The sequence below is a fragment of the Balaenoptera ricei genome, chromosome X (genome assembly GCF_028023285.1).
Source record: "Balaenoptera ricei isolate mBalRic1 chromosome X, mBalRic1.hap2, whole genome shotgun sequence".
Lineage (NCBI taxonomy): Eukaryota > Metazoa > Chordata > Mammalia > Artiodactyla > Balaenopteridae > Balaenoptera > Balaenoptera ricei.
In genome coordinates, this window is record NC_082660.1 from 67,609,721 (window position 1) to 67,637,436 (window position 27,716).

Sequence of the window (27,716 nt, forward strand, 5' to 3'; positions counted from 1 at the left end):
AGGGAGGATCAAAATCAATGTGCCCTTTGCAAACAGCCAGGACATTGGAGGAGGGAATGCCCCAGATGCCAGACAGCAATGGGGACCCCTTGGCCATTGATGGTTTTGCAATCAGAAGACTGAAGGGGCCCAAGGCCAAAAGCTGCTCTGCCTGAAACCGAGCAGGACCCTGTAGGGGCTCCTGGGCACAGAGAGCCTTTCTGTTCAGCCTCCATGACCTTCCCTAAGATTCATGAACAGTTGCTAATCTGGGAAGGGAAGGGATGCAGAGTCAAGGGAGGAACAGCCAAGAAACAATAGTGCAGTCTTGGGTCAGAGTCCTGGTTCCACCTCAAGGGATACACATAACAATATCTTTAAGCCCTTTTATAGAATAAAAAACCAACAAATGGAAGATGTAAGCATTCTCCATACCAGAGAAGACCAATTAAGGTCAGACTAAAGGAACCAGAGAAGCCCATCAAGATTACCTGAGATGAGATTAAAGGAGGACAGGCTCTGTACACACCCTAATCTTGTCAGGAACCTCACCCTTAACTATTGCTATAAAACTCTTCATCAAGTCCTCCCAGGTTGGGACACATAATTTTCAAGGGCAGGAGTCTACTGTGCCCCCCTTTGCCTGGCAAAGCAATAAAGCTATTCTTCTACTTCACCCAAAACTCTGTTTCTGAGATTCCATTTGGCAGCAGTGTATAGAGGCTGAGATTTCGGCATCATGCCTAGAGATAACATCTCATAACTAGTGTTGAGCCTCAGGTAGTCATTGATGTGGCAGGCCACTCGACAGAATTTCTTATAGATACTAGTGCAACCTTTTCAATCTTAACCTAAAAGATTGGAAGCCTTAGCAATCATAAGGAGTATGCAATGGGGTGTCAGGGAAGTGGAAGGGGCACACTTTCCAGGAACCCCTTTTGTGCAACATCAGCGCCAGCTGTTTCTACATTCCTTTCTGTCTGTGCCTGATTGTCCCATCCCCTTAATGGGAAGAGACTTATAAACTAAGTTAGGGGCCACTCTGTTTCTTGAGGGGCAAGGGAACCACTCTCATCACCAAATGATTCTAACAGAAAGTGGAAAGGAACAGACTAAATCTGGAGCTGAAATAGAAGCCTTAGTAGATCCTGGAGTGTGAAATACCAAGGTCCCAGACTTGGTCAAAGATATCCAGCCGGCGATTATTAATACCTGAACCAAAATGGGAGACCACCGGTCTGACTAAACTGACCATAGCTGATAGGATTTTGGGGGGAACCCTTCTCCCCTAAGGCAAATGAGGGAAAATAAAACATTCCAACATAGGTGAATGGGTGTGCCAGTTCTTTCATAACATTGAGGTAGCTACCCAATTCTTTGAGGGAAAGAAAAAAAAATTGTCTGGACTTAAGGGAACAAAATCATCCTAGAAGGAATTTGCCTGCCTTTCTCATGCCTTTGAGATGCAAATGTTCTATCTGGTCTTCTCCAGGAAACCCTTATCTCTGCCATTTTTTAAAATGCAAATTTTGGGAAAAGGGCTAGAGAATTTGGAACTTGACTTATCAAGGACAAATAAAAATCTTAAGTGTCTTCTCCATAAACATTAGTAAAAAGGATTTAGCCATCTAGACAGGTGACCTTGATTTGTTCCATCTGCCTTTTCCATCTTCCAGAAGCCCAATTTGAATCCAACCTCTTGTAACTGATGGGTTTTACATTCTTTTACCTGATTCAGGGCTGAAATTTTGGAATGAGAACTATGAGGTCTCTGTGTTTGTTTGTGTGTTCATATGTATCTATATGTGTGTTGTAGATGTATGGTATTGCCAAAATTAATTTGTAAAAGAGCTCTATTTAATTGACTTAAAGGAAACTAAGCACTTATATAAATACTCAGAAATGTAAAAGAATCTGGCTAGAATGAATTTCAGGTTCATGTCATCTGAGAAATATTCAGTACTAATCAGATAGCTGGTATTAAAGGTGGCTTAAACTTGTTGGTTTGATGTCTTTAGAGTCATCAATGTGAAGTATAGTACTTCTGTTGTACCTAGGTTTACTAGAGGTCATATAAGACCTTGTATCTGTTGCAAATTTGTCAGCAAGGAAAGTAAGTGACTCAATGTGAAAAAAAAACTTTTAAGGAAAGTAAGATGGGTGTTTTCAGTAAAAGACGTGTGAGGAATGGGAAAGGAACACTGAGAAAAGAGTTGTGCATGATCAGGATTTTCTAAGATTGGATTGAATTTAGTTGGGTAAATGGATTTTGTTGGGAGTAAGCTGAGGCAAGACTTGGAATTGGTTTCTCTCTCTGTTAAGAGAACAAAGTATTCTTGGAATGCTACTTTTGATAACAGATTGTGTGAGTTTCTTTGCCTTTAAGTGATTTGTATTTGCTTTTGAGATCTCTTGTAACTTTTGTTAAAGAATAAGTATTATCTCACAGTGACCTATGATCTTATTTGACCAAGTGTTTTGAAACTTTTTGGCAAACTTCCCAAATATCAAATTTTTATTAAAGTTCTTTTGACTTCCAGCTAACTTTGGGATGCTTTAGCAAGCCCCTGAGGCATCTCAGAGAGAAATATTTAACTAGGATTATTTGGTATGTTAAATTAAATGTAATCAGTCATAATTCTGGTTATCGTAACCAAGCTTCTTTATCAATTACACTGCAATCAGATGTTTAACCATGACTTTTAAATCTTTTGTCATTTATAGATAGTTATTTTTGTACTTTGATGCTGTTGCAAAAGTGCTTCACCTTTAAGAAGATTCATAGGAAGGCTATGGAAGCAGTTACAACAGTTCCACAACAAGATGATGGCTATGAGAGGATTCCAGCCCATATCGACTTAAAACAAGGAGGCATCTGGCCCCTGGGGCCCCTATATCAGGCATCCAGAGACTTTTACTCCCTGACAGGCAGGGTCGACGCATCTGCTCAGCCTTGAAGCAGTTACAGAAGACAGACCATTGCCCCTAAGCTTCCCATAAGAATATGGGAGTAAAATCTCTGAGGGGGGAATGAAACAGGAGGGAAGGGGGCAGGGCACCACCTTTAAAAGAATGACATAGCTGTTGAGGACACGACAAAAACTGGTTAGAAACAACTAGGTCCAAGATTGTAGAAGGTTCAACTTCCAGTAGACCTTGAGCCTTATTATATGCTCACTGTAATACATTAGCATGTTAAATGACACACTCACAGGTGCCATGACAGTTCCAAGGCTGACCTGAAAAGGCCAAAAAGTGGGCGGTGGCCCAATTCCTGGAAATCCCCGCCCCTTCCCTGAAATAGTTGGAATAATCCTCCCACTCATTAGCCTATGAAATTACCCACCCCATAAAAATTAACCACCCCATATTTCGGTGCCTCTTGCCTTCCCCACACTCTGTCTATTGAGTCTGTATCTCTCTAATCTAAATCTAATTCTTACCTAAAAAAAAAGAATTGACTGAGACTAAGGACTCTTCCAATTTAGCCCTACCTATTGCCACTATGCATGGGAATAAGTAAGGGCACTTTGGTGCCCTTGAAGGGGTATATTCTTTAAGGTAGGAAGCATGAATTTAACTTATGACCTTGCCTAAGTTCTGTGGTAGTATCTTAAAGTTCCTCAGGCATAATCATAGAGGCCTGGTTAGGCCCAAAGAATTAAGTGATAAGGTAATTTTCTCTTCAAGCAAGATTCAATGGCTGTCTCTGATTGGGAGGTGATTGCACAGAATATCACCCAGAGATGATTCTAAACAATAAAGCTCTTGATGTGTAAGGTCTCATCTCAGAACCAGAGTTCTTATATATAGGATATCCTTAGAGAGTCTGAGTTCTGATGAAGAGAAGGGCTCTTACCAATGCTTTCAGAAGGTACAGCAATTAGAGCAATCTCTGGCATAGAATGGAAGTGTGCTTTGGTAGATTATCACCTCATCATCTTCCTAAAACAACATTATCCTCATATCAAGCCCCTGCTTAAAAACCATCAGTAGTTCCCCATTATCCACAGAAGAGTCTTTAGTCTTGTACCTAAGGTCCTATTCAATCTAACACTAATTCACCTGTGGCATTAAGCTAACAATCATCTTCTATATGCAACCTTATTTTGCAAGGGTTGAAGATAGTACTGAAATGAAGGTGATGAGGTCTATAACTTCAAGTAGTTCCCATCCAATCCACTACCATTCAAACTCTTTGTTGGAGCTAGGCTACTTTCTTCTTCATATCCTCCTCACTTAGCTTGGGGTCTCATGCATTATAACCTGTGATTTTCCTTTTAACTTCTGTCATTTCATTCCTTGCCACAAATCCAAATCCCATCTCATCTTTAAGGCCCAAATTCTCTCTCCTCTATAAAGCCTTTCCTGACTAGCCCAGCCTAAAAGAACCACTCTCTCCTTTGAATTCTTATAAGACAAATTTTATGGTTCTATTTATTTGGTCAATAACATACCCTGTATTGTGTTTTGTAAGACAACTTTTCATGTATGTGTCTTATCTTCCCAAATAAATGCAAGACGCTTGAGTTCAGACACAAAAAATGCATAATGTCCCCTATGGGTTCAATGTCATACACTTAATATGCTCTCAAATTATACTAGCTTATTTCTTCTGTTCTTTTTCGTAATGGGTTATTTATCACAGCAGCAGAAACTACCAAATTGAAAATAAATAAATCAGAAACTTCTTCTACCTTGAGCAGTTACTAATGATCTCATACAAAAAAAGTTTTACCCAAAGGAGTAGGAAATTATGCTATATATAAAGCATATAATCTGCTAGAGTCTGAGGTCAATATTTTCCTGGATAAGTGTCCAGCATTTGACAAGGAGTTTAATTCTTCCAAGCCCTGGTTAACATTAACACTGGAAAGTTGTATTAGCAAATTCAAGCAAATTTTGTTTTTCATATGAAGATTTTTTAACTTGAGAAAAATATCTCACCTGGAATATTAAAATTATCAAAATTGAAGAGTTGATTTTCAGTCTCATTAGCTACAGCTAGAAAGCAATGTTGGTGAGTTAAGGAAAGCTTGGTTCTTTTCTGCTGGATTCTTTTAAAATATCATTCTTGTCATAGTCAATACATTGGTATAGAGTAACTGGAATAGGCTGTGCATAATTATTGTGTACCCTAGGACTTGATCCTGACCTGGAGCTCCCTACTGGATTCTCAAACCAGGCTGAAGGAATACTCATGGATAGTTGATGGAATAGTTGATGGATGGTCATCAAATCACAAGAGAAGAGAACAAAAGAGGAAGGGAAGAAAAAGACCTACAAAAACAAATCAAAAACAATTAACAAAATGGCAACAAGAATATACATATCGATAATTGCCTTAAGTGTAAATGGATTAAATGCTTCAACCAAAAGACAGAGACTGGCTGAATGGACACAAACGCAAGACCTGTATATATGCTGTCTACAAGAGACCCATTTCAGGTCCAGGGAAACATACAGACTGAAAGAGAGGGGATGGAAAAAGGTATTCCATGCAAATGGAAATCAAAAGAAAGCTGGAGTAGCGATACTCATATCAGACAAAATAGACTTTAAAATAAGCACTGTTACAAGAGACAAAAAAGGACACTACATAATGGTCAAGTGATCAATCCAAGAAGAAGATGCAGCAATTGTAAATATATATGCACCCAACATAGGAGTACCTCAATATATAAGGCAAATGCTAGCAGCCATAAAAGGAGAAACCAACAGTAACACAATAATGGTGGGGGACTTTAACACCCCACTTAGATCAATGAACAGATCACCCAGACAGGAAATCAATAAGGAAACACAGCCATTAAATGACACATTAGACCCCATGGACCTAATGGATATTTAAAGAGCATTCCATCTGAAAGCAGTAGAACACACATTCTTAAGTGCACATAGAACATTCTCTAGGATAGATCACATGGTGGGCCACAAAGCAAGCATCAATAAATTTAAGAAAATTGAAATCATACCAAGCATGTTTCCTGACCACAACTCTTTGAGATTAGAAATCAACTACAAGGAAAAAACTGTAAAAAACACAAACACGTGGAGACTAAACAACCAATGGATCACTGAAGAAAGCAAAGAGGAAATCAAAAAATACCTAGAGACAAATGAAAATGAAAACATGATGATCCAAAACCTATGGGACACAGGGACTTCTCTGGTGGTCAAGTGGTTAAAACTCCATGCTTCCACTGCAGGGGGCACGGGTTTGATCCCTGGTCATGGAATTAAGATCCTGCATGCCGTATGGTGCAGCAAACAAACAAACAAACAAAAACCACAAAACAAACCAAAAACCCCACAAAACCTATGGGATGCAGCAAAAGCAGTTCTAAGAGGGAAGTTTATAGCAATGCAATCTTACCTCAGGAGACAAGACAAATCTCAAATAAACAACCTAATGCTACACCTAAAGCAACTAGAGAAGGAAGAACAAAGAAAACCCAAAGTTAGTAGAAGGAAAGAAATCATAAAGATCAGAGCAGAAATAAATGAAATAGAGATGAAGAAAACAATAGAAAAGATTGATAAAACTAAAAGCTGGTTCTTGGAAAAGATAAACAAAATTGATAAACCTTTAGCCAGACTCATCAAGAAAAAAAAGGAAGAGGGCTCAAATCGATAAAATTAGAAATGAAAAAGGAGAAGTTACTCACTGACACTGCAGAAATACAAAGGATCATAGGAGACTATTAGAAGCAACTCTATGCCAATAAAATGGAAAACCTAGAAGAAATGGACAAATTCTTAGAAAGGAACAACCCTCCAAGACTGAACCAAGAAAAAAATAGAAAATATGAACAAACCAAATTCTATCAAACATTTAGAGAAGAGGTAACACCTATTCTTCTCAAACTATTCCAAAAATATTGCAGATGAAGGAACACTCCAAAATGTATTCTATGAGGTCACCATCAGTCTGATACCGAAACCAGACAAAGAAACCACAAAAAAGAAAATTACAGGCCAATATCACTGATGAACATAGATGCAAAAATCCTCAACAAAATACTAGCAAACCAAATCCAACAACACATTAAAAGGATGATACACCATGATCAAGTGGGATTTATTGTAGGGATGCAAGGATTTTTCAATATCCACAAATCAATCAGTGTGATACAACACACCAACAAATTGAAAAATAAAAACCACATGATCATCTCAATAGATGCAGAAAAAGTTTTTGACAAAATTCAACACCCATTTATGATAAAAACTCTCGAGAAAGTGGGCATACAGGGAACTTACCTCAACATACTAAAGGCCATATATGACAAAGCCACAGCTAACATCATACTCAATGGTGAAAAGCTGAAAGCATTTCCTCTAAAATCAGAAACAAGACAAGGATATCCACCCTTGCCACTTTTATTCAACATAGTATTGGAAGTCCTAGCCATGGCAATCAGAGAAGAAAAAGAAATAAAAGGAATCCAAACTGGAAATGAAGAAGTAAAACTGTCACTGTTTGCAGATGACATGATACTGTAAATAGAAAATCCTAAATGCACTACCAGAAAACTACTAGAGCTAATCAATAAACCTGGTAAAGTTGCAGGATCCAAAATTAATACACAGAAATCTGTTGCATGTCTATACACTGACATTGAAAGATCAGAAAGAGAAATTAAGGAAACAATCCCGTTTACCATCACATCAAAAAGAATAAAATACCTAGGAATAAACCTACCTAAGGAGACAAAAGACCTGTACTCTGTAAACTGTAAGATGCTGATGAAAGAAATCGAAGAAGACACAAACAGATGGAAAGATATTTCATGTTCTTGGATTGGAAGAATCAACATTGTCAAAATGACTATACTACTCAAGGCAATCTACAGATTCAATGCAATCCCTGTCAAATTACCAATGGCGTTTTTCACAGAAGTAGAACAAATAATTTTAAAATTTGTATGGAGACACAAAAGACCCCAAATAGCCAAATAATCTTGAGAAAGAAAAACAGAGCTGGAGGAATCAGGCTCCTTGACTTCAGACTATACTACAAAGCTACACTCAAACAAAAGAGTATGGTACTGGCATTAAATAGAAATATAGGTCAATGCAACAGGATAGAAAGCCCAGAAATAAACCCAAGCACCTATGGTCAATTAATCCATGACAAAGGAAGCAAGAATATACAATGGAGAAAAAGTCTCTTCAATAAGTGGTGCTGGGAAAACTGGACAGCTACATGTAAAAGAATGAAGTTAGAACATTCTCTAACACCATACACAAAAATAAACTCAAAATGGATTAAGGACCTAAATGTAAGCCTGGATATTATTAAACTCTTAGAGGAAAACATAGGCAGAACACTCTTTGACATAAATCTCAGTAATATCTTTTTGTATCCACCTCCTAGATTATTAAAATAAAAACAAAAATAAACAAATGGGAGTAATTAAACTTAAAAGCTTTTGCAAAGCAAAGGAAACCATAAACAAAATGCAAAGAGAACCCACAGAATGGGAGAAAATATTTGCAAATAAAGTGACTGACAACGGGTTAATCTCCAAAATATACAAACAGCACATGCAGCTCAATATTGAAAAAACAAACAACCCAATTAAAAACTGGGCAGAAGATCTAAATAGACATTTCTCCAAAGAAGACATACAGGTGGCCAAAAAGCACATGAAAAATGCTCAACATTGGTAAGTATTAGAGAAATGCAAATCAAAACTACATTGCAGTCTCACTTCACACTGGTCAGAATGGCCATCCTCAAAAAGTCTACAAACAATAAGTGCTGGAGAGGGTGTGGAGAAAAGGGAACTCTCCTACACTGTTGGTAGGAATATAAATTGGTACAACCACTATAAAGAACAGTATGGAGGTTCCTTAAAAAACTAAAAATAGAACTACCATGTGATCCAGAAATCCCACTCTGGGGCATATATCCAGACAGAGCCATACTTTAAAAAGATATATGTACCCCAATGTTCATAGCAGCACTATTTACAATAGCCAAGACATGGAAGCAACCTAAATGTCCATCGACAGATGAACGGATAAAGAAGTACATATATACAATGGAATATTATTCAGCCATAAAAAAGAATGAAATAATGCTGTTTACAGCAACATGGATGGACCTAGAGGTGCTCATACTCAGTGAAGTAAGTCAGACAGAGAAAGACAAATATAATATGATATCATTTATTTTTGGAATCTAAAAAAAGGATACAAATGAACTTATTTACAAAACAGAAACGGACCCACAGACTTCGAAAACAAACTTTTGGTTACCAAAGGGGAAAGGTTGGGGCGGGGGGAGGGGTAAATTAGGAGTTTGGGATTAACATATACACACTACTATACATAAAATAGATAATCAATGAGGACCTACTATACAGCACAGGGAACTCTACTCAATATTCTGTAATAACCTATACAGGAAAAGAATCTGAAAAAGAATGGATATATATATGTATAACTGAATCATTTTACTCTATACCTGAAACTAACATAACATTGTAAATCAACTATACTCCAACATAAAATAAAAATTAAATTAAAAAAAAAGAAGAACATACCAAAAAATAATGAAGAAAAATTATGGTAATAAGTGATGAAAGGGTCAGAATTGCCAGTGGTAGTCAAAAGGGATTTTATTCTATATATGTTTTACAACTTTTAATGATTTGTATATTCATGAATTCTTCCTATTGTTAAAGTTAATAAAAAGTCATAAAAGCCAAGGAAAATCTCCTCAGAATTATACATTGATCTGTCACTTTTGATTTGCACATTTTTTCTATGCATGTGTACATTAATCTCATCAGAGAAGCCTCTTTAAATCTTTTGACTTCATAAAGGTGTTTCTTTACCTCATATGTTGCTGTACTAAAATAAGGCATGGACCTACCTACTGTATAGCACAGGGAGCTATACTCAATATTTTGTAATAACCTATAAGGGAAAAGAATGAAAAAATAGATTTATATGTATGTATACCTGAATCACTTTGTTGTACAATGGAAACTAACACATTGTAAATCAACTATACTTCTATTAAAATAAATTAAAATAGATAAATAAATAAATAGAATGCAAAGTAATAAAAAATAAATTAAGGCGGGGATTTTAAAGAAGATAAAGACTGTATATAGTTCCTGATTATGATATTACATATTTTCTTAACAGGTTACTCTTTTTCCCTATTTTACCAACTTATATATATTTTAGAATGCTTTGCATTATATAATGTACAAGTACATCATTTATAGTAAACTAAATATTATATTTGGGGCTAGGACTGAAACCCTGATATTATTCCTTAAAGAAATTAAGTTCAATACACGAAATTTTAACTTATAGTAACTTTCCCAGGAATCTAAGTTGTCAAAAGTGCAAGGACTACTTGTATATGACCAGTTTTGCACAGAAATTTTGGGTAAGTGAGAATAACACAGAATCAGACAAATAGTACAGCATGAGAACGTGTGTTAGAGAAAAAGGAGAGTTTTCCAATATTTAAATTTGTTAGATACTGTAATGGGTGATAAAGGAGGGTTGTGAATCTCTTTCAATGGACTTTTAAAAAACCTCACTTATTTGGGATGGTACAGTGTTCTTGCTAAAGCTATAGGTGGCTTATACTCTGTGACTTACAATTTATGTAAGAAGCAGTTGAATGCATTATATAGTAAGATAGCATGCAGTCACAGCACTGTGTCTCATGTGTATTTGTCCAAAGGACAGATACAACATTATACTGGAAAGAATCCAGTATTTGGAATCAGGATGCCTTACTTTACGTCCAAGTTCTGCCTCTTTCTTGCTATGTGATCTTGCATAAGTTATCTCACATCTCCAAATCTTAGTCTCCTCATTTATAAAATGGGAATGGTATTAATAATAATGCCTACTTAACCTGACAGTTGTGAGACAAAGGATATGAAAAATAGTATATGAATGTTCTTTGTAAACTATAAAATGGTGTACCTATTTTTTATGATTGACTATTTTTTAAAAAGTCTGGCATTGAAAACTACTTCAAGAAAATAACCTCTTTATAATGCAGTACTGCATCTATAATTAAAGTTTTCCACTTGCCAAAACAAGGCTCAGATATGAATAGTTTTTTCCATTGGGGAGATTTTTCAAACCATTTTAAGACCCTAGAAGTCTATGATTTCTATTAGAGTTTGGATTTCTTAACACCAAAATAAAAGTTCTTATCACTTGTAAGCACGGTAAGTAAAAGTCTGATAGCTGAAGGATGGTAGGTCAAAATACTGTCAGTTTTTCAATAAAGAGTCAGCAGGGTGAGGTAAAGGAGCTGCTTGTGTTATAAGTTCTTTGGGCTGGGTAAGAACTCCTTCCTTTTCTAACTATAGATTTTGGACTGTTTTGTCTTCCTTAGTCCTAGTAACAATGCCTTATTCTAAAACTGGACTTCCAGGTAGAGAAGCTGGGACTAGATCATCTAACTGGGGAAACATTTAGAAAGGCTTGTTTCCCACCTCTGCTCCCCACCTCAATGCCTTTCCATGTCCTTATTCAGCTGCGTTCATCCCAGGTACAGTTTGTAATAACTACTACAAGTTCTCACTCAAAATTTCTGTCAGCCACGGCATTATTGGGACCAGTCTGCTATTAACAACATAAACAAATGTTAGAGGCACAGAAGTAAGCATGGAGAAAAAGAATAGGTGGCAATGGGGTTACATGACATGAGAACTTAACTTTTAGCTCTTCATAAAAACCTCAAGATGACTCAATAATCTGGTGGGAGAAAGGTGGAGGGCAAAGTTCTGATTCCTTATTTTTCCTTTGAGGGCTGCCTTTTAGAAAAGTATACTAGGTGGATGTGTAGCCTTGCCCCTATATACTATCATTTATTTTTTCATGTATTAGACCATTCTAAAGCAGAATGGGCATGAGATTTTAAAGAAAATTTAGCCAATGTGCATGAACCAGGGTAGAGAAAGGTGAGCTGTTATCCACTGATTGAATCAATTCAAGCAAAGTACTCCAAGTGACAACTGGCAGGATTGTTTACAAACATGCACAACACTGTTTACTATGTTTCCCGATTTATCTGATTGGTTATAAATTATAGTATCATAAAGCTGGTAAGGAACCTTCCAAGCTGTCATCTAATCCTACCTAAGCCACCTATATTTGCTAAACAAATCTGGCCATACTTGCCCTTCTCCATCCAAAGGGCACTTATGAGGTTGATATGCTTATATAATCTTTCTGTACACTATTTTCTCACTATACTACATTCGTTGTGTTAACATAGTCTTTATTAGTCTGCTGAGTGGAGAAAAGACTTCCTTCTCACCCTACTTACCTCGGTTGTCATCCTCATTTTCTTCCCAGGGCTCCTCATTTGCTAGCAATGGATTCTGTGACTCATTCATACACCTCATAGGGAAAGAGTGTCCATCACCAGGGCTGGTGGGGAAATGAAGGCAGTGAGATCTTGCAGCTGACATAGACATTTTATGAAGGTAATAACTCTATTAGAAATAGGAGTGGGGTTCTTAGAAAGATTTAAACCATTTAGCTGATTGGCTAAAGCCATACTGGAATAGGCTCTTACAATAGCATCATTTAGTTGCCCTATTGCTCTCAATTTCTATATCTGTTTGTTTGTCTGCATCAGTCTTGACTCTTTTAGTTTTTAAGCAACTTTTTAATTGCTTCCCACAATGGCCAGTATGGCAAAATGCACATAAAGCAAACTTCATAAATATAACTTAATGATGAAGATTCCAATTTATATCCCATTATATTATTGCTTTGGATCTAAATTTTCAAGAAAAATTACCAGAATCAGAATCATTGAGAGCAGAAGAAAGAGGAACTACAATCCTGCAGCCTGTAGAACAAAAACCACATTCACAGAAAGATAGACAAGATGAAAAGACAGAGGGCTATGTACCAGATGAAGGAACAAGATAAAACCCCAGAAAAACAACTAAATGAAGTGGAGATAGGCAACCTTCCAGAAAAATGATTCAGAATAATGATAGTGAAGATGATCCAGGACCTCAGAAACAGAATGGAGGCAAAGATGGAGACGATGCAAGAAATGTTTAAAGACCTAGAAGAATTAAAGAGCAAACAAACAGAGATGAACAATATAATAACTGAAATGAAAACTACACTCGAAGGAATCAATAGCAGAATAGCTGAGGCAGAAGAACGGATAAGTGACCTGGAAGACAAAATGGTGGAATTCACTGCTGCAGAAGAGAATAAAGAAAAAGAATGAAAAGAAATGAAGACAGCCTAAGAGAGCTCTGGGACAACATTAAACGCAACAACATTTGCATTATAGCGGTCCCAGAAGGAGAAGAGAGAGAGAAAGGAACAGAGAAAATATTTGAAGAGATTATAGTCAAAAACTTCCCTAACATGAGAAAGGAAATAGCCACCCAAGTCCAGGAAGCACAGCAAGTCCCATACAGGATAAACCCAAGGAGAAACATGCCGAGAAACATAGTAATCAACTTGGCAAAAATTAAAGACAAAGAAAAATTATTGAAAGCAGCAAGGGAAAAACGACAAATAACATACAAGGGAACTCCCATAAGGTTAACAGCTGATTTCTCAGCAGAAACTCTACAAGCCAGAAGGGAGTGGCATGATATAATCAAAGTGATGAAAGGGAAGAACCTACAACCAAGATTACTCTACCCAGCAAGGCTCTCATTCAGATTCGACGGAGAAATCAAAAGCTTTACAGACAAGCATAAGCTAAGAGAATTCAGCACCATCAACCCAGTTCTACAACAAATGCTAAAGGAACTTCTCTAAGTGGGAAACACAAGAGAAGAAAAGGACCTACAAAAACAAACCCAAAACAATTAAGAAAATGGTCATAGAAACATACATATCGATAATTACCTTAAACGTGAATGGATTAAATGCTCCAACCAAAAGACGCAGGCTTGCTGAATGGATACAAAAACAAGGCCCATATATATGCTGTCTACAAGAGACCCACTTCAGACCTAGGGGCACATACAGACTGAAATTGAGGGGATGGAAAAAGATATTCCATGCAAATGGAAATCAAAAGAAAGCTGGAGTAGCAATACTCATATCAGATAAAAGAGACTTTAAAATAAAGAATGTTACAAGAGACAAGGAAGGACACTACATAATGATCAAGGGATCAATGCAAGAAGATATAACAATTATAAATATATATGCACACAACATAGCAGCACCTCAATACATAAGGCAACTGCTAACAGCTATAAAAGAGGAAATCAAAAGTAACACAATAATAGTGGGGGACTTTAACACCTCACTTACACCAATGGACAGTTCATCCAAAATGAAAATAAATAAGGAAACAGAAGCTTTAAATGACACAACAGACCAGATAGATTTAATTGATATTTATAGGACATTCCAACCAAAAACAGCAGATTACACTTTCTTCTCAAGTGCACATGGAACATTCTCCAGATAGATCACATCTTGGGTCACAAATCAAATCTCAGTAAATTTAAGAAAATTGAAATCATATCAAGAATCTTTTCTGACCACAACACTATGAGATTAGAAATGAATTCCAGGGAAAAAAACGTAAAAAAGACAAACACATGGAGGCTAAACAATACGTTACTAAACAACCAAGAGACCACTGAAGAAATCAAAGAGGAAATAAAAAAATACCTAGAGACAAATGACAATGAAAACACGACGATCCAAAACCTATGGGACGCAGCGAAAGCAGTTCTAAGAGGGAAGTTTATAGCTATACAAGCCTACCTAAAGAAACAAGAAAAATCTCAAGTAAACAATCTAACCTTACACCTAAAGAAACTAGAGAAAGAAGAACAGACAAAACCCAAAGTTAGCAGAAGGAAAGAAATCATAAAGATCAGAGCAGAAATAAATGAAATAGAAACAAAGAAAACAATAGCAAAGATTAATAAAACTAAAAGTTGGTTCTTTGAGAAGATAAACAAAATTGATAAGCCATTAGCCAGACTCATCAAGAAAAAGAGGGAGAGGACTCAAATCAATAAAATCAGAAATGAAAAAGGAGAAGTTACAACAGACACCGCAGAAATACAAAGCATCCTAAGAGACTACTACAAGCAACTCTATGCCAATAAAATGGACAACCTGGAAGAAATGGACACATTTTTAGAAAGGTATAACCTTCCAAGACTGAACCAGGAAGAAACAGAAAATATGAACAGACCAATCACAAGTAATGAAATTGAAACTGTGATTAAAAATCTTCCAACAAACAAAAGTCCAGGACCAGATGGCTTCACAGGTGAATTCTATCCAACATTTAGAGAAGAGCTAACACCTATCCTTCTCAAACTCTTCCAAAAACTTGCAGAGGAAGGAACACTCCCAAACGCATTCTATGAGGCCAGCATCACCCTGACACCAAAACCAGACAAAGATACTACAAAAAAAGAAAATTACAGACCAACATCACTGATGAATATAGATGAAAAATCCTCAACAAAATAATAGCAAACAGAATCCAACAACACATTAAAAGGATCATACACCACTATCAAGTGGGATTTATCCACGGGATGCAAGGATTCTTCAATATACGCAAATCAATCAGTGTGATACAGCACATCAACAAACTGAAGACTAAAAACCATATGATCATCTCAATAGATGCAGAAAAAGCTTTTGACAAAATTCAACACCCATTTATGATAAAAACTCTCCAGAAAGTGGGCATAGAGGGAACCTACCTCAACATAATAAAGGCCATATACGACAAACCCACAGAAACATCATTCTCAATGGTGAAAAACTGAAAACATTTCCTCTAAGATCAGGAACGAGACAAGGATGTCCACTCTCACCACTATTATTCAACATAGTTTTGGAAGTACTAGCCACGGCAATCAGAGAAGAAAAAGAAATAAAAGGAATACAAATTGGAAAAGAAGAAGTAAAACTGTCAGTGTTTGCTGATGACATGATACTTTACATAGAAAATCCTAAAACTGCCACCAGAAAACTACTAGAGTTAATCAATGAATTTGGTAAAGTTGCAGGATACAAAATTAATGCACAGAAATCTCCTGCATTCCTATACACTAATGATGAAAAATCTGAAACAGAAATTATGGAAACACTCCCATTTACCATTGCAAGAAAAAGAATAAAATACCTAGGAATATACCTACCTAGGGAGAGAAAAGACCTGTATGCAGAAAACTATAAGACACTGATGAAAGAAATTAAAGATGATACCAACAGATGGAGAGATATACCATGTTCTTGGATTGGAAGAATCAATATTGTGAAAATGACTCTACTACCCAAAGCAATCTACAGATTCAATGCAATCCCTATCAAATTACTAATGGCATTTTTTACGGAACTAGAACAAATCATCTTAAAATTTGTATGGAGACACAAAACACCCCGAATAGCCAAAGCAGTCTTGAGGGAAAAATACGGAGCTGGAGGAATCAGACTCCCTGACTTCAGACTATACAACAAAGCTACAGTAATCAAGACAATATGGTACTGGCACAAAAACAGAAACATAGATCAATGGAACAAGATAGAAAGCCCAGAGATAAACCCACGCACCTATGGTCAACTAATCTATGACAAAGGAGGCAAAGGTATAAAATGGACAAAAGACAGTCTCTTCAATAAGTGGTGCTGGGAAAACTGGACAGCTACATGTAAAAGAATGAAATTAGAACACTCCCTAACACCATACAGAAAAATAAACTCAAAATAGATTCGAGATCTAAATGTAAGACCAGACACTATAAAACTCGTAGAGGAAAACATAGGAAGAACACTCTTTGACATAAATCACAGCAAGATCTTTTTTGTTCCACCTAGAGTAATGGAAATAAAAACAAAAATAAACAAATGGGACCTAATGAAACTTCAAAGCTTTTGCACAGCAAAGGAAACCATAAACAAGATGAAAAGGCAACTCTCAGAATGGGAGAAAATATTTGCAAACGAATCAACGGACAAAGGATTAATCTCCAAAATATATAAACAGCTCATGCAGCTCAATATTAAAGAAACAAACAACCAAATCCAAAAATGGGCAGAAGATCTAAAGAGACATTTCTCCAAAGAATACATACAGATGGCCAAGAAGCACATGAAAAGCTGCTCAACATCACTAATTATTAGAGAAATGCAAATCAAAAGTACAATGAGGTATCACCTCACACCAGTTAGAATGGGCATCATCAGAAAATCTACAAACAATAAATGCTGGAGAGGGTGTGGAGAAAAGGGAACCCTCTTGCACTCTTGGTGGGAATGGAAATTGATACAGCCACTATAGAGAACAGTATGGAGGTTCCTTAAAAAACTAAAAATAGAATTACCATATGACCCAGCAATCCCACTACTGGGCATATACCCAGAGAAAACCATAATTTAAAGAGACACTTGCACCCCAATGTTCATTGCAGCACTATTTACAACAGCCAGGTCATGGAAGCAAGCTAAATGCCCATCGACAGATGAATGGATAAAGAAGATGTGGTACATATATACAATGGAATATTACTCAGCCATAAAAAGGAACGAAATTGAGTCATTTGTTGAGACGTGGATAGATCTAGAGACTGTCATACAGAGTGAAGTAAGTCAGAAAGAGAAAAACAAATATTGTATATTAATGCACGTATGTGGAACCTAGAACAATGGTACAGATGAACCGCTTTGCAGGGCAGAAGTTGAGACACAGATGTAGAGAACAAACGTATGGACACCAAGGGGGGAAAACCGTGGTGTGGTGGGGATGGTGGTGTGCTGAATTGGGCGATTGGGATTTACATGTATACACTGATGTGTATAAAATTGATGACTAATAAGAACCTGCAGTATAAAAAAACAAACAAACAAAAAACAACTAATACTAAACTTTCTTCGGGTTATTTGTATGGAAATATGTTAATATAAATGTTTCAGAAATTACATGAAATTTCTAAAAACCTTATATGTTCTAGTACAATGTCATAATTCTAGTTATTACTTTAAAATGTATATCTCAGAAATAACTAAATTTCCTTGTCAATTGCATTATTATGAACTTTCATCAAATCTTTAACCATGGTCATATTTAAGTCTTTTGTCATTTACAGACAGTTCTGGGTGTACTCTGATTGTTTTGCAAAAATGTTCCTATAAAAGGGTTTCATCTTCAAGGAATTCATGGAAAAGACTCTGACAAGTACAGGTTTCTGGTAACTGACTATACTGCTGAACTGAATGAATAAGCATTTTCAGAACTCCAATGGAAAACTGATGAATTCATAAAAGTGCTAACAAAAGATCAAAATGAAAAAAAAATTAATTACATGGGACTGAGTGTACTGACGAGGATGATTATAATTTTTGTGACTTTCTGTTTGAATAAAAAAAAAAAGAATCATTGAATTAACTGGCGATAAGGTGCTGTGAATTGGTGATAGATAATAATAATGGCTGAATGCCCTGTTATTTGGCTTGTATGGCAGAATCGTTATTAGAAGCTGGGAGACAGAGCAAAAGTGAGGCATTTCTAAGAGTGCAGATCCTGGGGGCAATTATCCTCCCCCACAATTGATCGTTCTCTACAGAGGATGTAACTATACTGATTATAAGTGAGTGGGCTTTGATTTTTGCTCTTGTTCTTTATTCCAAAGAAGACTCATTTTTGACCTCCCTTTGGCGTAGTGTTATTGTGTGTGTTTGTGTATGTATGTGTGTGAGTGGGGTGCAAATAATTGTTGGTATTAGTTATTAATCAACATTACCCACTGACACAGTTTTGTCTTGTGATTTATAGCCAGGGCATAGGATATACCACAGCTCTTAAATAAATGAGCCTGTAAAACACTAACTGGTACAGAGGAACTACTAGGGCTATTAATGAAGAGGAGAAAATCTTTCTTAATTACCACCTTACTCCAGCAAATTTTCCTCAAATAAGTGAACAAATGGCTGTATCCCTGTCTGAAGAATGGATTGAAAGGGGATTGCAAGAAGCCTATAAATAAGCTTTGCTCCAGAGCTAGTTTAGTTGATGGTAGTTTTAATCTGGTTCATGAAGTCACTCAGAGGACACAAGCTCATCTCTCCTTCATTGCTTTCTCTTCATTCCTGTTGCAATTATAAGAATTACCTAGAATCTCTAGATCAATCTTTGTTTGTTCTTGCTTTTTGTTCTTGTTTAAATTAAAAACTTTAACTTTTCCCTCCATGAAAGTAATATAAGCATTTAATCCCAAAATATGAAAAGTGGAGACAAGAAAAATAATTTCTAAGACTGTTGCCCACTTAGAGCATTTTGGGGGTATATTTCCCCTCTGTTGTTTTTCTTCTCCATATATTTGTTTTTTCATTTATAAATTATTTTATTTTTTAATTGTTGTATAGTTGTACAATATTATATAAGTTACAGGTGTACAATATAGTGATATACAATTTTGTTTGTCAATCCCAAACTCCCTAAATATCTCCCCCTCCCACTTCGCTCCTGGTAACCATAAGTTTGTTCTCTGAGTCTGTGAGTCTGTTTCTGTTTTGTAAATAAGTTCATCTGTATCATTTTTTTTAGATTCCACATAATTGATATCATACGATATTTCTCTTTCTCTGTCTGACTTACTTCACCTAGTATGACAATCTCTAAGTCCATCTATGTGGCTGCAAATGGCATTATTTCATTCTTTTTAATGGCTGAGTAATATTCCATTGTGTATATGTACCACAACTTCTTTATCCATTCATCTGTCTATAGACATTTAGGTTGCTTCCATGTCTTGGTTATTGTAAACAGTGCTGCAGTGAATATTGGGGTGCATGTATCCTTTCAGACTATGTTTTTCTCTGGATATATGCCCAGGAGTGGGATTGCAGGATCATATGGCAGCTCTATTCTTAGTTTCTTAAGGAAACTCCATTACGCTGATACTAAAACCAGATAAAGACACCACAAAAAAGAAAATTACAGGCCAATATCACTGATGAACATAGATGCAAAAATCCTCAACAAAACACCAGCAATCCAAATCCAGCAATACATTAAAAGGATCATACAGCATAATCAAGTGGGATTTATCCCAGGGATGCAAGGATTCTTCAATATCCACAAATCAATCAGTGTGATACAGCACATCAACAAATTGAAGACTAAAAACCATATGATCATCTCAATAGGTGCAGAAAAAGCTTTTGACAAAATTCAACACCCATTTATGATAAAAACTCTCCAGAAAGTGGGCATAGAGGGAACATACCTCAACATAATAAAGGCCATATATGACAAACCTACAGCTAACATCCTACTCAATGGTGAAAAGCTGAAAGCATTTCCTCCAAGATCAGGAACAAGACAAGGATGTCCACTCTCACCACTTTTATTCAACATACTTTTGGAAGTCCTAGCTATAGTAATCAGAGAAGAAAAAGAAATAAAAGAAATCCAAATTGGAAAAGAAGAAGTTAAACTATCACTGTCTGCAGATGACATGATACTATACATAAAAAATACTCAAGATACCACCAGAAAACTACTAGAACTAATCAATGAATTTGGTAAAGTTGCAGGATACAAAATTAATACACAGAAATCTGTTGCTTTTCTATACACTAACAATGAAAGATCAGAAAGAGAAATTCAAGAAACAATCCCATTTACTATCGCACCAAAAAGGATAAAATACCTAGGAATAAACCTAAGGAGGCAAAATACCTGTACTCCGAAAACTATAAGACTGCTGAACAAAATCGAAGAATGACACAAACAGATGGAAAGATATACTATATTCTTGGATTGGAAGAATCAATATTGTCAAAATGACTATACTACCCAAGGCAATCTACAGATTCAGTGCAATCCCCATAAAATTACCAATGGCGTTTTTCACAGAACTAGAACAAAAAATCTTAAAATTTGTATGGAGACACAAAAGACCCCGAATAACCAAAGCAATGTTGAGAAAGAAAAATGGAGCTGGAGGAAATCAGGCTCCCTGACTTCAGACTATACTACAAAGCTATAGCCATCAAAACAGTATGGTATCAGCACAAAAATAGAAATATAGATCAATGGAACAGGATAGAAAGTCCACATGTTTGTATATATCAAAAAAACATAAGAATCTCCAAGTCCATTGTTCCAGTAATTCCATTTCTGGGAATTATTCTAAAGCTAGAGATAAACTAGGCACAAAAATGTTCATTGTGGCATTATTTCCAGGCAATAATTAGGAAACAAACTAAACATCCAACACTATGGGAATATATATTTCCCCACTGGCTGGAATATGATGTAGTTAAAAGTAATGGCTATAAAGACTATGTCACAGGGCTTCCCTGGTGGTGCAGTGGTTGGGAATCTGCCTGCTAATGCAGGGGACACGGATTCAATCCCTGGTCCAGGAGGATCCCACATGCCACAGTGCAGCTAGGCCTGTGTGCCACAACTACTGAGCCTGACCTCTAGAGCCCACGAGCCACAACTACTGAGTGCACATGCACAACTACTGAAGCCCACATGCCTGGAGCCCATGCTCTGCAACAAGAGAAGCCACCACAATGAAGAGTAGCCCCTGCTCACTGCAACTAGAGAAAGCCTGCGCACAGCAATGAAGACCCAATGCAGCCAAAAATAAATAAATTAAGAAAATAAAGACTATGTCACAATAAGGGGAAATGTTTACTATACTTTAAGTGAAAAATGTAAAATTCAAAGTGGTATGTATACTGTGATTAAAAATATGTACAAATATATACAGAAGAAAAACAACAGAGTTGTTTAAAAACCAAATTCATTTACAAATGACTGGTACCAGTTTACACTGCTTCAAACAAAGCATGAGAATGCTTATTTTATCATGCCCTCACCACCTGATTTATCTTTACTAACCTAGTAATGAAAAACTCGGGAAATACAGTTTTACATTGGACTGATATCTAGTGCATAATACAGTCAAAATTGAATTTGCTACTTCAAGGCATGGTCCAGCATCAACTTCTTTCAGTGGTAATAATTACCTACCTGGACCCAATAGGTATTAACCAGAACTTCTTGTTATCTCCAAACACCTGCTGGATATTTTTGATGAAGCCAAGGTTGAACCCATTTTTCTCTGGGCCACTTGTAAACACTGGAGTACAGAAGGCCTCTATGGCAGGGTAGGGAAGTTGAAGAAAAGAAGAAGAGAGCAATAATCAGGACCATTACAATTTTACAGTTCTCCATGAATGTGACTTGCTTCTACAATATTTTTTTGCTGTGGTAGCATAGGCCCCTCATTCTTAGTTATTGCTAAATTACTTGGTAAAAACCAGCTTAATCACTTTAATACAAAGTAAGTTTGTTATTAAATATAAAGAATTGGTACACTCTTTAAAAAAATGCAGAAGAAACACATGATGGTAGAAATAATTGAACAGTCATAGGGGTAGTATGTATTTTGTACTGCATGTAAGGAGTGAAAGAACAAATCTAACAGCACTTTATTTGAATCTAAATGGCAGTAACAGCCAAATGGTCTCTATATTTAGAGCTGGGACAAAAGTAATGACACATAAAGAGATGGTAATGACATTGATTTGGTTTTGAAACATTTCAGAAATGAACACGTTCACACTGAAGGCTGCAATGTAAGAAATTGAGTTTTATTCCAGAAAAAATGTCAATGGGTGAACTATAATCACCTCAACGACTATGAGAAATTGGACCATGTTAGTGCACATTATTTTTAGATACACATTTATCCCATTAAGCAAACACTTTCACTGTTGGACTCTGGCTGCATCTGGCCATTTCCCTTTTGTTCTTTGTTTTCAGATTGTGTTATCATGAAGCTTTTAGTACTTTTCTACGTTGTAGGTGATCTCTAAGCCAAATATGCTAATCTACTACCCTAGCAACTAAGTGCTACATATATATTTGGTTTAGAAAATAAGTGCAAATACTTTTTTAGCTGTTATCATTATTAGCAAATGAATTCCAAAAGTATAGTGGCTTTTGCACTATACTTTCCTCAAATTTATCTTAGCTAAACATTCATTATTTGGATACTTTCTCCTTAACCCTCATGCATTGATTTGTGTACAGTATAAATATTTGTTTCACCATGAAAACGACTATTGCACTGGATCCATCAGAAATGCAATTCTCCAAATAAAAGCCCAGAGTATAGAGTAATGGAAAAATTTTCAGAGAAAAATTTTCATTTCTTGTGCTCATTTTCTAGAGACTCACTTGTTCAATGTGTTTATCTCATTCCCACAGTCCCTACACAGCTCCTTGATAACTGTAGATATTCAATGATTTGTTGGTTTGGATTTTTTCTCAGGACTCTGTTTTTAGAAGTGTTCAATAAATTAGATTTTTCTATCTTTATTGACCTTGAATTCCTCCTTCTGATGTTCCCTTCTGTACTGATTCTTTCCTTCACTTCCTTATGTGAACACCCTTTCAAAATTTTCAAGCTGTAAATCTGGGGAGCTATTACCCAGAATGAACTATAAAAAGCAATGGTCATTTTTGGTTTTGTGTGAGGTTTTATTCACTAATGTTCTCTTTAGTCTGTAAGTTTCATTCACTATGGTTCTCCAGTTTGGTAAAACGTGTTTACATCTGTTTCCGTTTGGAGGCAAAGAGATGTCACTGCAGGTAAAATGTTTCATTGGAAGTTTTTCTCTTCCCTGGGAACAATCCATAGGTCACAGGGATATACATTCATATGTTTTTTCCTAGTCTTAATATCCAGTCTTACCTAAGGTGGTTTTGTTTCTGCTGACAAGCCAACAATGGTAACCAAAGAGAATCACAAGGCTGACAAAAAACATGCAGGCCACAAAGAGGAGAAAAAGGACATGGAACTTAGAGCGAACACTGGGCAATTCCCCCTAGAAAAGAAATAATAAACAAACAGAAACAAAGGATTAAAGTCATAAGGTTTGGCTAGTTTTTCTGTATAGGTTAGTACTTTCTTCCATATGTATAAAATGTCTAGCTGTAATTAAAAAAGTAGATTTTGTAAAATTTTTACAAAACAGTTCTTTCTGTGGATGACCATACCTTATTATGGATATGCTATCAGCCTACACAGCCTAAAATGGATCTTTGCTTAAGTGCAGTTCAGTGTAAAATAGAGTATATAATGTACCAATTAGAAATGGGTAAGATTAAAAGAGTATACTGAAGCCATAACTGGTATGCAACCTCTTAAAGCTTGTATTCCATTTAGTTTGTAAATTTTGAGTCATTGGCTAGAGGTGATCTTGAGGTCATATGGTTCATCCTCTTGTTTCAAGGTGGGTTATTCTGGAGTACTTTATATGTCATGTTTCTTTGGATATATGTGTGCTAAAAATGTCACAGTGATATATGTAGGAAGTTAAAACACATAGGTAGAATTTTAAAATGTTCTACCTCTAAGTCGACTTGATTTTAAAGCTACTGCAAATTTTGTGTGGTTGTTTTTTATAGTTGAAGTAGAATGTGCTGGTATATTACATCCCGTGAAACAGCTGTTTAGACAGTAAAATCATGCAAGATTTGACAGGCAATTGTAAAAGTAGGTAGCTAAAGATTTTTATAGTTAGCTGGGACCTCTCATTTTCCATATGTCAACAGTTTTTGTTTTTTTTTTTAAAGCAGCCCCAGACTAGAATGAATTTTCTAAAGTTCTATAGCATGCACAGCATGTAACATTTTGTCTTCTGAAGAGAACTTTAGAAAACATTTTCAATTTTGGAATAAGAATTTGGGAGAAAGACTTTTCTTTATTTCCCCCTTTCCTGTGCTGATCATTGTTTTGGTGTGATGAATTGCTTTGAAATATTTCCAAATGCTCTTGAGTAGTAAAGGTGATTCTTGGTTGAAGTCAACCTTGACATTAGGATCTAGTTCTACTACAGTTTGGAAGGAGAAAGTTAAGGCTTGGAAACACTTGGCAAATTCAGATGGTACAGATTTTTTTCGTCTCTTAGAGAAGATTTATATTTATTTTGATGTAAGGAAATATTAGGAATCTTCCAGACAGTATGTGTTTGAAGGATGAAGATAAGGTGAAGTAAACCAGTCAGATGCTTTCAGCTGAGGGGTGGTCTGGGTGAAATTTGCCTGGGGGCAGAGCACCCCAGGAAATAGCTACACCAAGGATTTTGACCTTCAGGAACTTTTATGTGAAGCTCCTTTTTGAAATGATTCCTCTACAAAATCTTGGCCTAAGCACCCAAATTGAATTTGATTGGTTTTTGTTTGTTTCATTTTGAATTTATAGGAAAGATTTTGTAGTGGTTTTTGCCTGGCTGTGTTTTTGTTTTCATAATCTCTACTTTTTTAAATAAGTTTTTAAAAGCTTTTAAAGCTCACATTTATTTTACTTCTTATCTTTCATGTTTAAATGGACAATAGGAAATGGCTGGGCAGGAGGGACTGATATAAAGTCAGTTCACACTCTGAGGGGCTGAGCTGCAAGTCTTTCCCTTCCCTAATTGCTCTTATAGAACTCTCTTCTGTCTGCCAAAGCATATCTACTGTGTTGTCCCTTGATAAAGTCCTTAATATTTAACTGTCTTTTTTGTTAGAAGAGGGTGATGGCCCTATGTTCAAAATTACCTACTCAGGAGATAACCAAGCTAAATTACTCAAAGCAATAACCACCAGAAACAGTTCAGGGGAATATTGGTAGATTAATCCTATTATCTTAGTTCTAAAAGAATTCATAGCCTCTATGAGGAGATTCATGGCCCAATGTGGGAGGTGTATATTACTACTTTTTTCATAAGTCAAATATCGATTTCCTATCAAAGTGCTACTCTTTAAGTTAATATTGAGAGGAGAAGCACAATCTGATGGTCTTCTGAATTCTTTACTTCAAAGGAGCTGGAGTTCTCTATAGTAGGACCATAATGGGCAGTAGGACATGGTACAGTGTTTAAGATTACTGGGCTTAAGAGTCAGACAATTTCAAGTTCTCACTTTGCAACTTAGAAGCTGGGTGATCCTGAGCAAATCACTTAACTACTATGACCCTCAGTTTTATCACCTTTAAATTAGACTAATAATTCCTGCTCTACCTAGTTCACAAGGTTGTGGTGAGGATAAGATGATATAATAGATATGAAAGTGCTTTGAAAATGGTAAAGTACCATACAAATGGAGGTTGCTATTCTTAGGAGCACAGCTAGTCTCCTTGATACATGGCTTTTAAAATACATGGCAGTGTTTACTTTTCATTTTAGGGGAGACTCAATTTGAACTGAGAAAGCCATCTTTAAACCACACCAAAGTGCTCTCTGGCTGGAGAGACTGTAAAGAAGCATTTCTCTGAACTGTCAATGCCCTTTTCATTATGAGGGCAAGCCAGGATAGGTTTCCTCGCCTGGCATCTGTCAGGCATGAGCTAGTTTATTGTGGAGAAAAAAATGAAGGAATAGGAAAAGGGCAAGGCTATTTTCACCCCTTGCTTGTGAATACTGGCACATTCCTGGAGATTAATTCATATCTAGATATTATCTTTCAAGGGTAAAAGAAGCATACAGCACCTGGCTGGCATTGTGGTATTTGATTATTGGCTGACTAGGAGGGCCAAAGGCAAAATGTATGAAATACAACATTGTTTACTCTGTTATCAAAGGGTAGTTTTTAAACAGTAGCCTACTGTGTTAAGGACCAAGTAAAGTCTGTAGTGAAGACCAAGGCTGACACTTTCCCTGCTGAATTGGTTGCAGGAGATTTTTTTTATGGTAGTGGCTCAGTGTGTGAATAGAAGGCCAAAAAGGTCATGGAAACCTGGGCAATAGATAAGAGATCCTGCGATGTGGAAAGGGGCCAAAGAAGAGACACCAGGATGATGAAGCATTTTGCATTTGGGAAAAATTTATAATAAAACTTCATTTCTGCTTATACTTTTATATCCCTGAGTTGAAGATTTTGATATGTATTATATAATTCCTGATTCTTAAAGTTATTAAATATTGGAATTGATTAAGCAAGTCGAAGGGAGAATGCAAAGCCCATACCTCTATAATATTCTACACTATATTTTCTACACTAGTAGGGATCAAAGCACTAATTAATAATTTAAATATTCTCAGCTATTTAGGCTCTCACTGCCTTGCCTTTCTCCTTTTTTTCTCCAGTTTATTATAATCTATATTCTACTCACAGGATTTATGTGCTTTACCTCTCCCCCTGAGGTGAGATATTCCTGTTATACAGGCTCTTGTGCAATTCCTAAAGTAATAACTAGTAGCTCTGCCCACATCTGCTTTTTGCTATTCAGGTTCAGTTTGGAAAGCCCTCATCATGTAAGGTTATAATGTCTTAGTAACTGTATTGTAGTTGTATGTGGGGAAGACATATCTTCTGGAGTCCATTGGCATGAAATTAAAAAAAAAAATCACTATACTGCTGCAGACCCCATATACATATGTAAACTGAAAATCTGCCTTCAATTTTTTTGGAAATAAATGGGATATAACATATCTTCAAGTAGAAGAAAGGTGAAAGTAGGATTTTAAAAAAGATTTCATTATAATGATTGGAACCATGTTTTGAAAAGTAAAATACTTTCAACATCTGTTTCATTTTTTTAAAGGTATTATCCAGTGTAAGGTAAATCTTTTTCTTTTAACCTTGCACTGGATAATATCTTATGATTTCCTCATTTCTTTCTTTTGTTTTTTTTTTTTTTGATGTGGACCATTTTTAAAGTCTTTATTGAATTTGTTAGAATATTGCTTCTGTTTTATGCTTTGGTTTT

The 27,716-nt window shown here is 36.1% G+C and overlaps 1 protein-coding gene across 3 annotated transcripts in view; it reads right to left on the bottom strand.

Moving 5' to 3' along the window:
• Positions 1 to 27,716, bottom strand: part of ZDHHC15 (zinc finger DHHC-type palmitoyltransferase 15) — a 122,315-nt gene that overhangs the window by 23,171 nt on the left and 71,428 nt on the right. For 2 of the 3 annotated variants that reach the window (XM_059910311.1, XM_059910312.1), the window contains exons 8-10: positions 23,718 to 23,850; positions 21,989 to 22,115; positions 12,302 to 12,405 (exon numbers count right to left, since the gene is read on the bottom strand). In XM_059910311.1, the coding sequence (XP_059766294.1) occupies positions 12,302 to 12,405; positions 21,989 to 22,115; positions 23,718 to 23,850 (364 nt within the window). The remainder of the gene's footprint in view (positions 1 to 12,301; positions 12,406 to 21,988; positions 22,116 to 23,717; positions 23,851 to 27,716) is intronic. The other variant, XM_059910310.1, reaches the window with a different exon arrangement.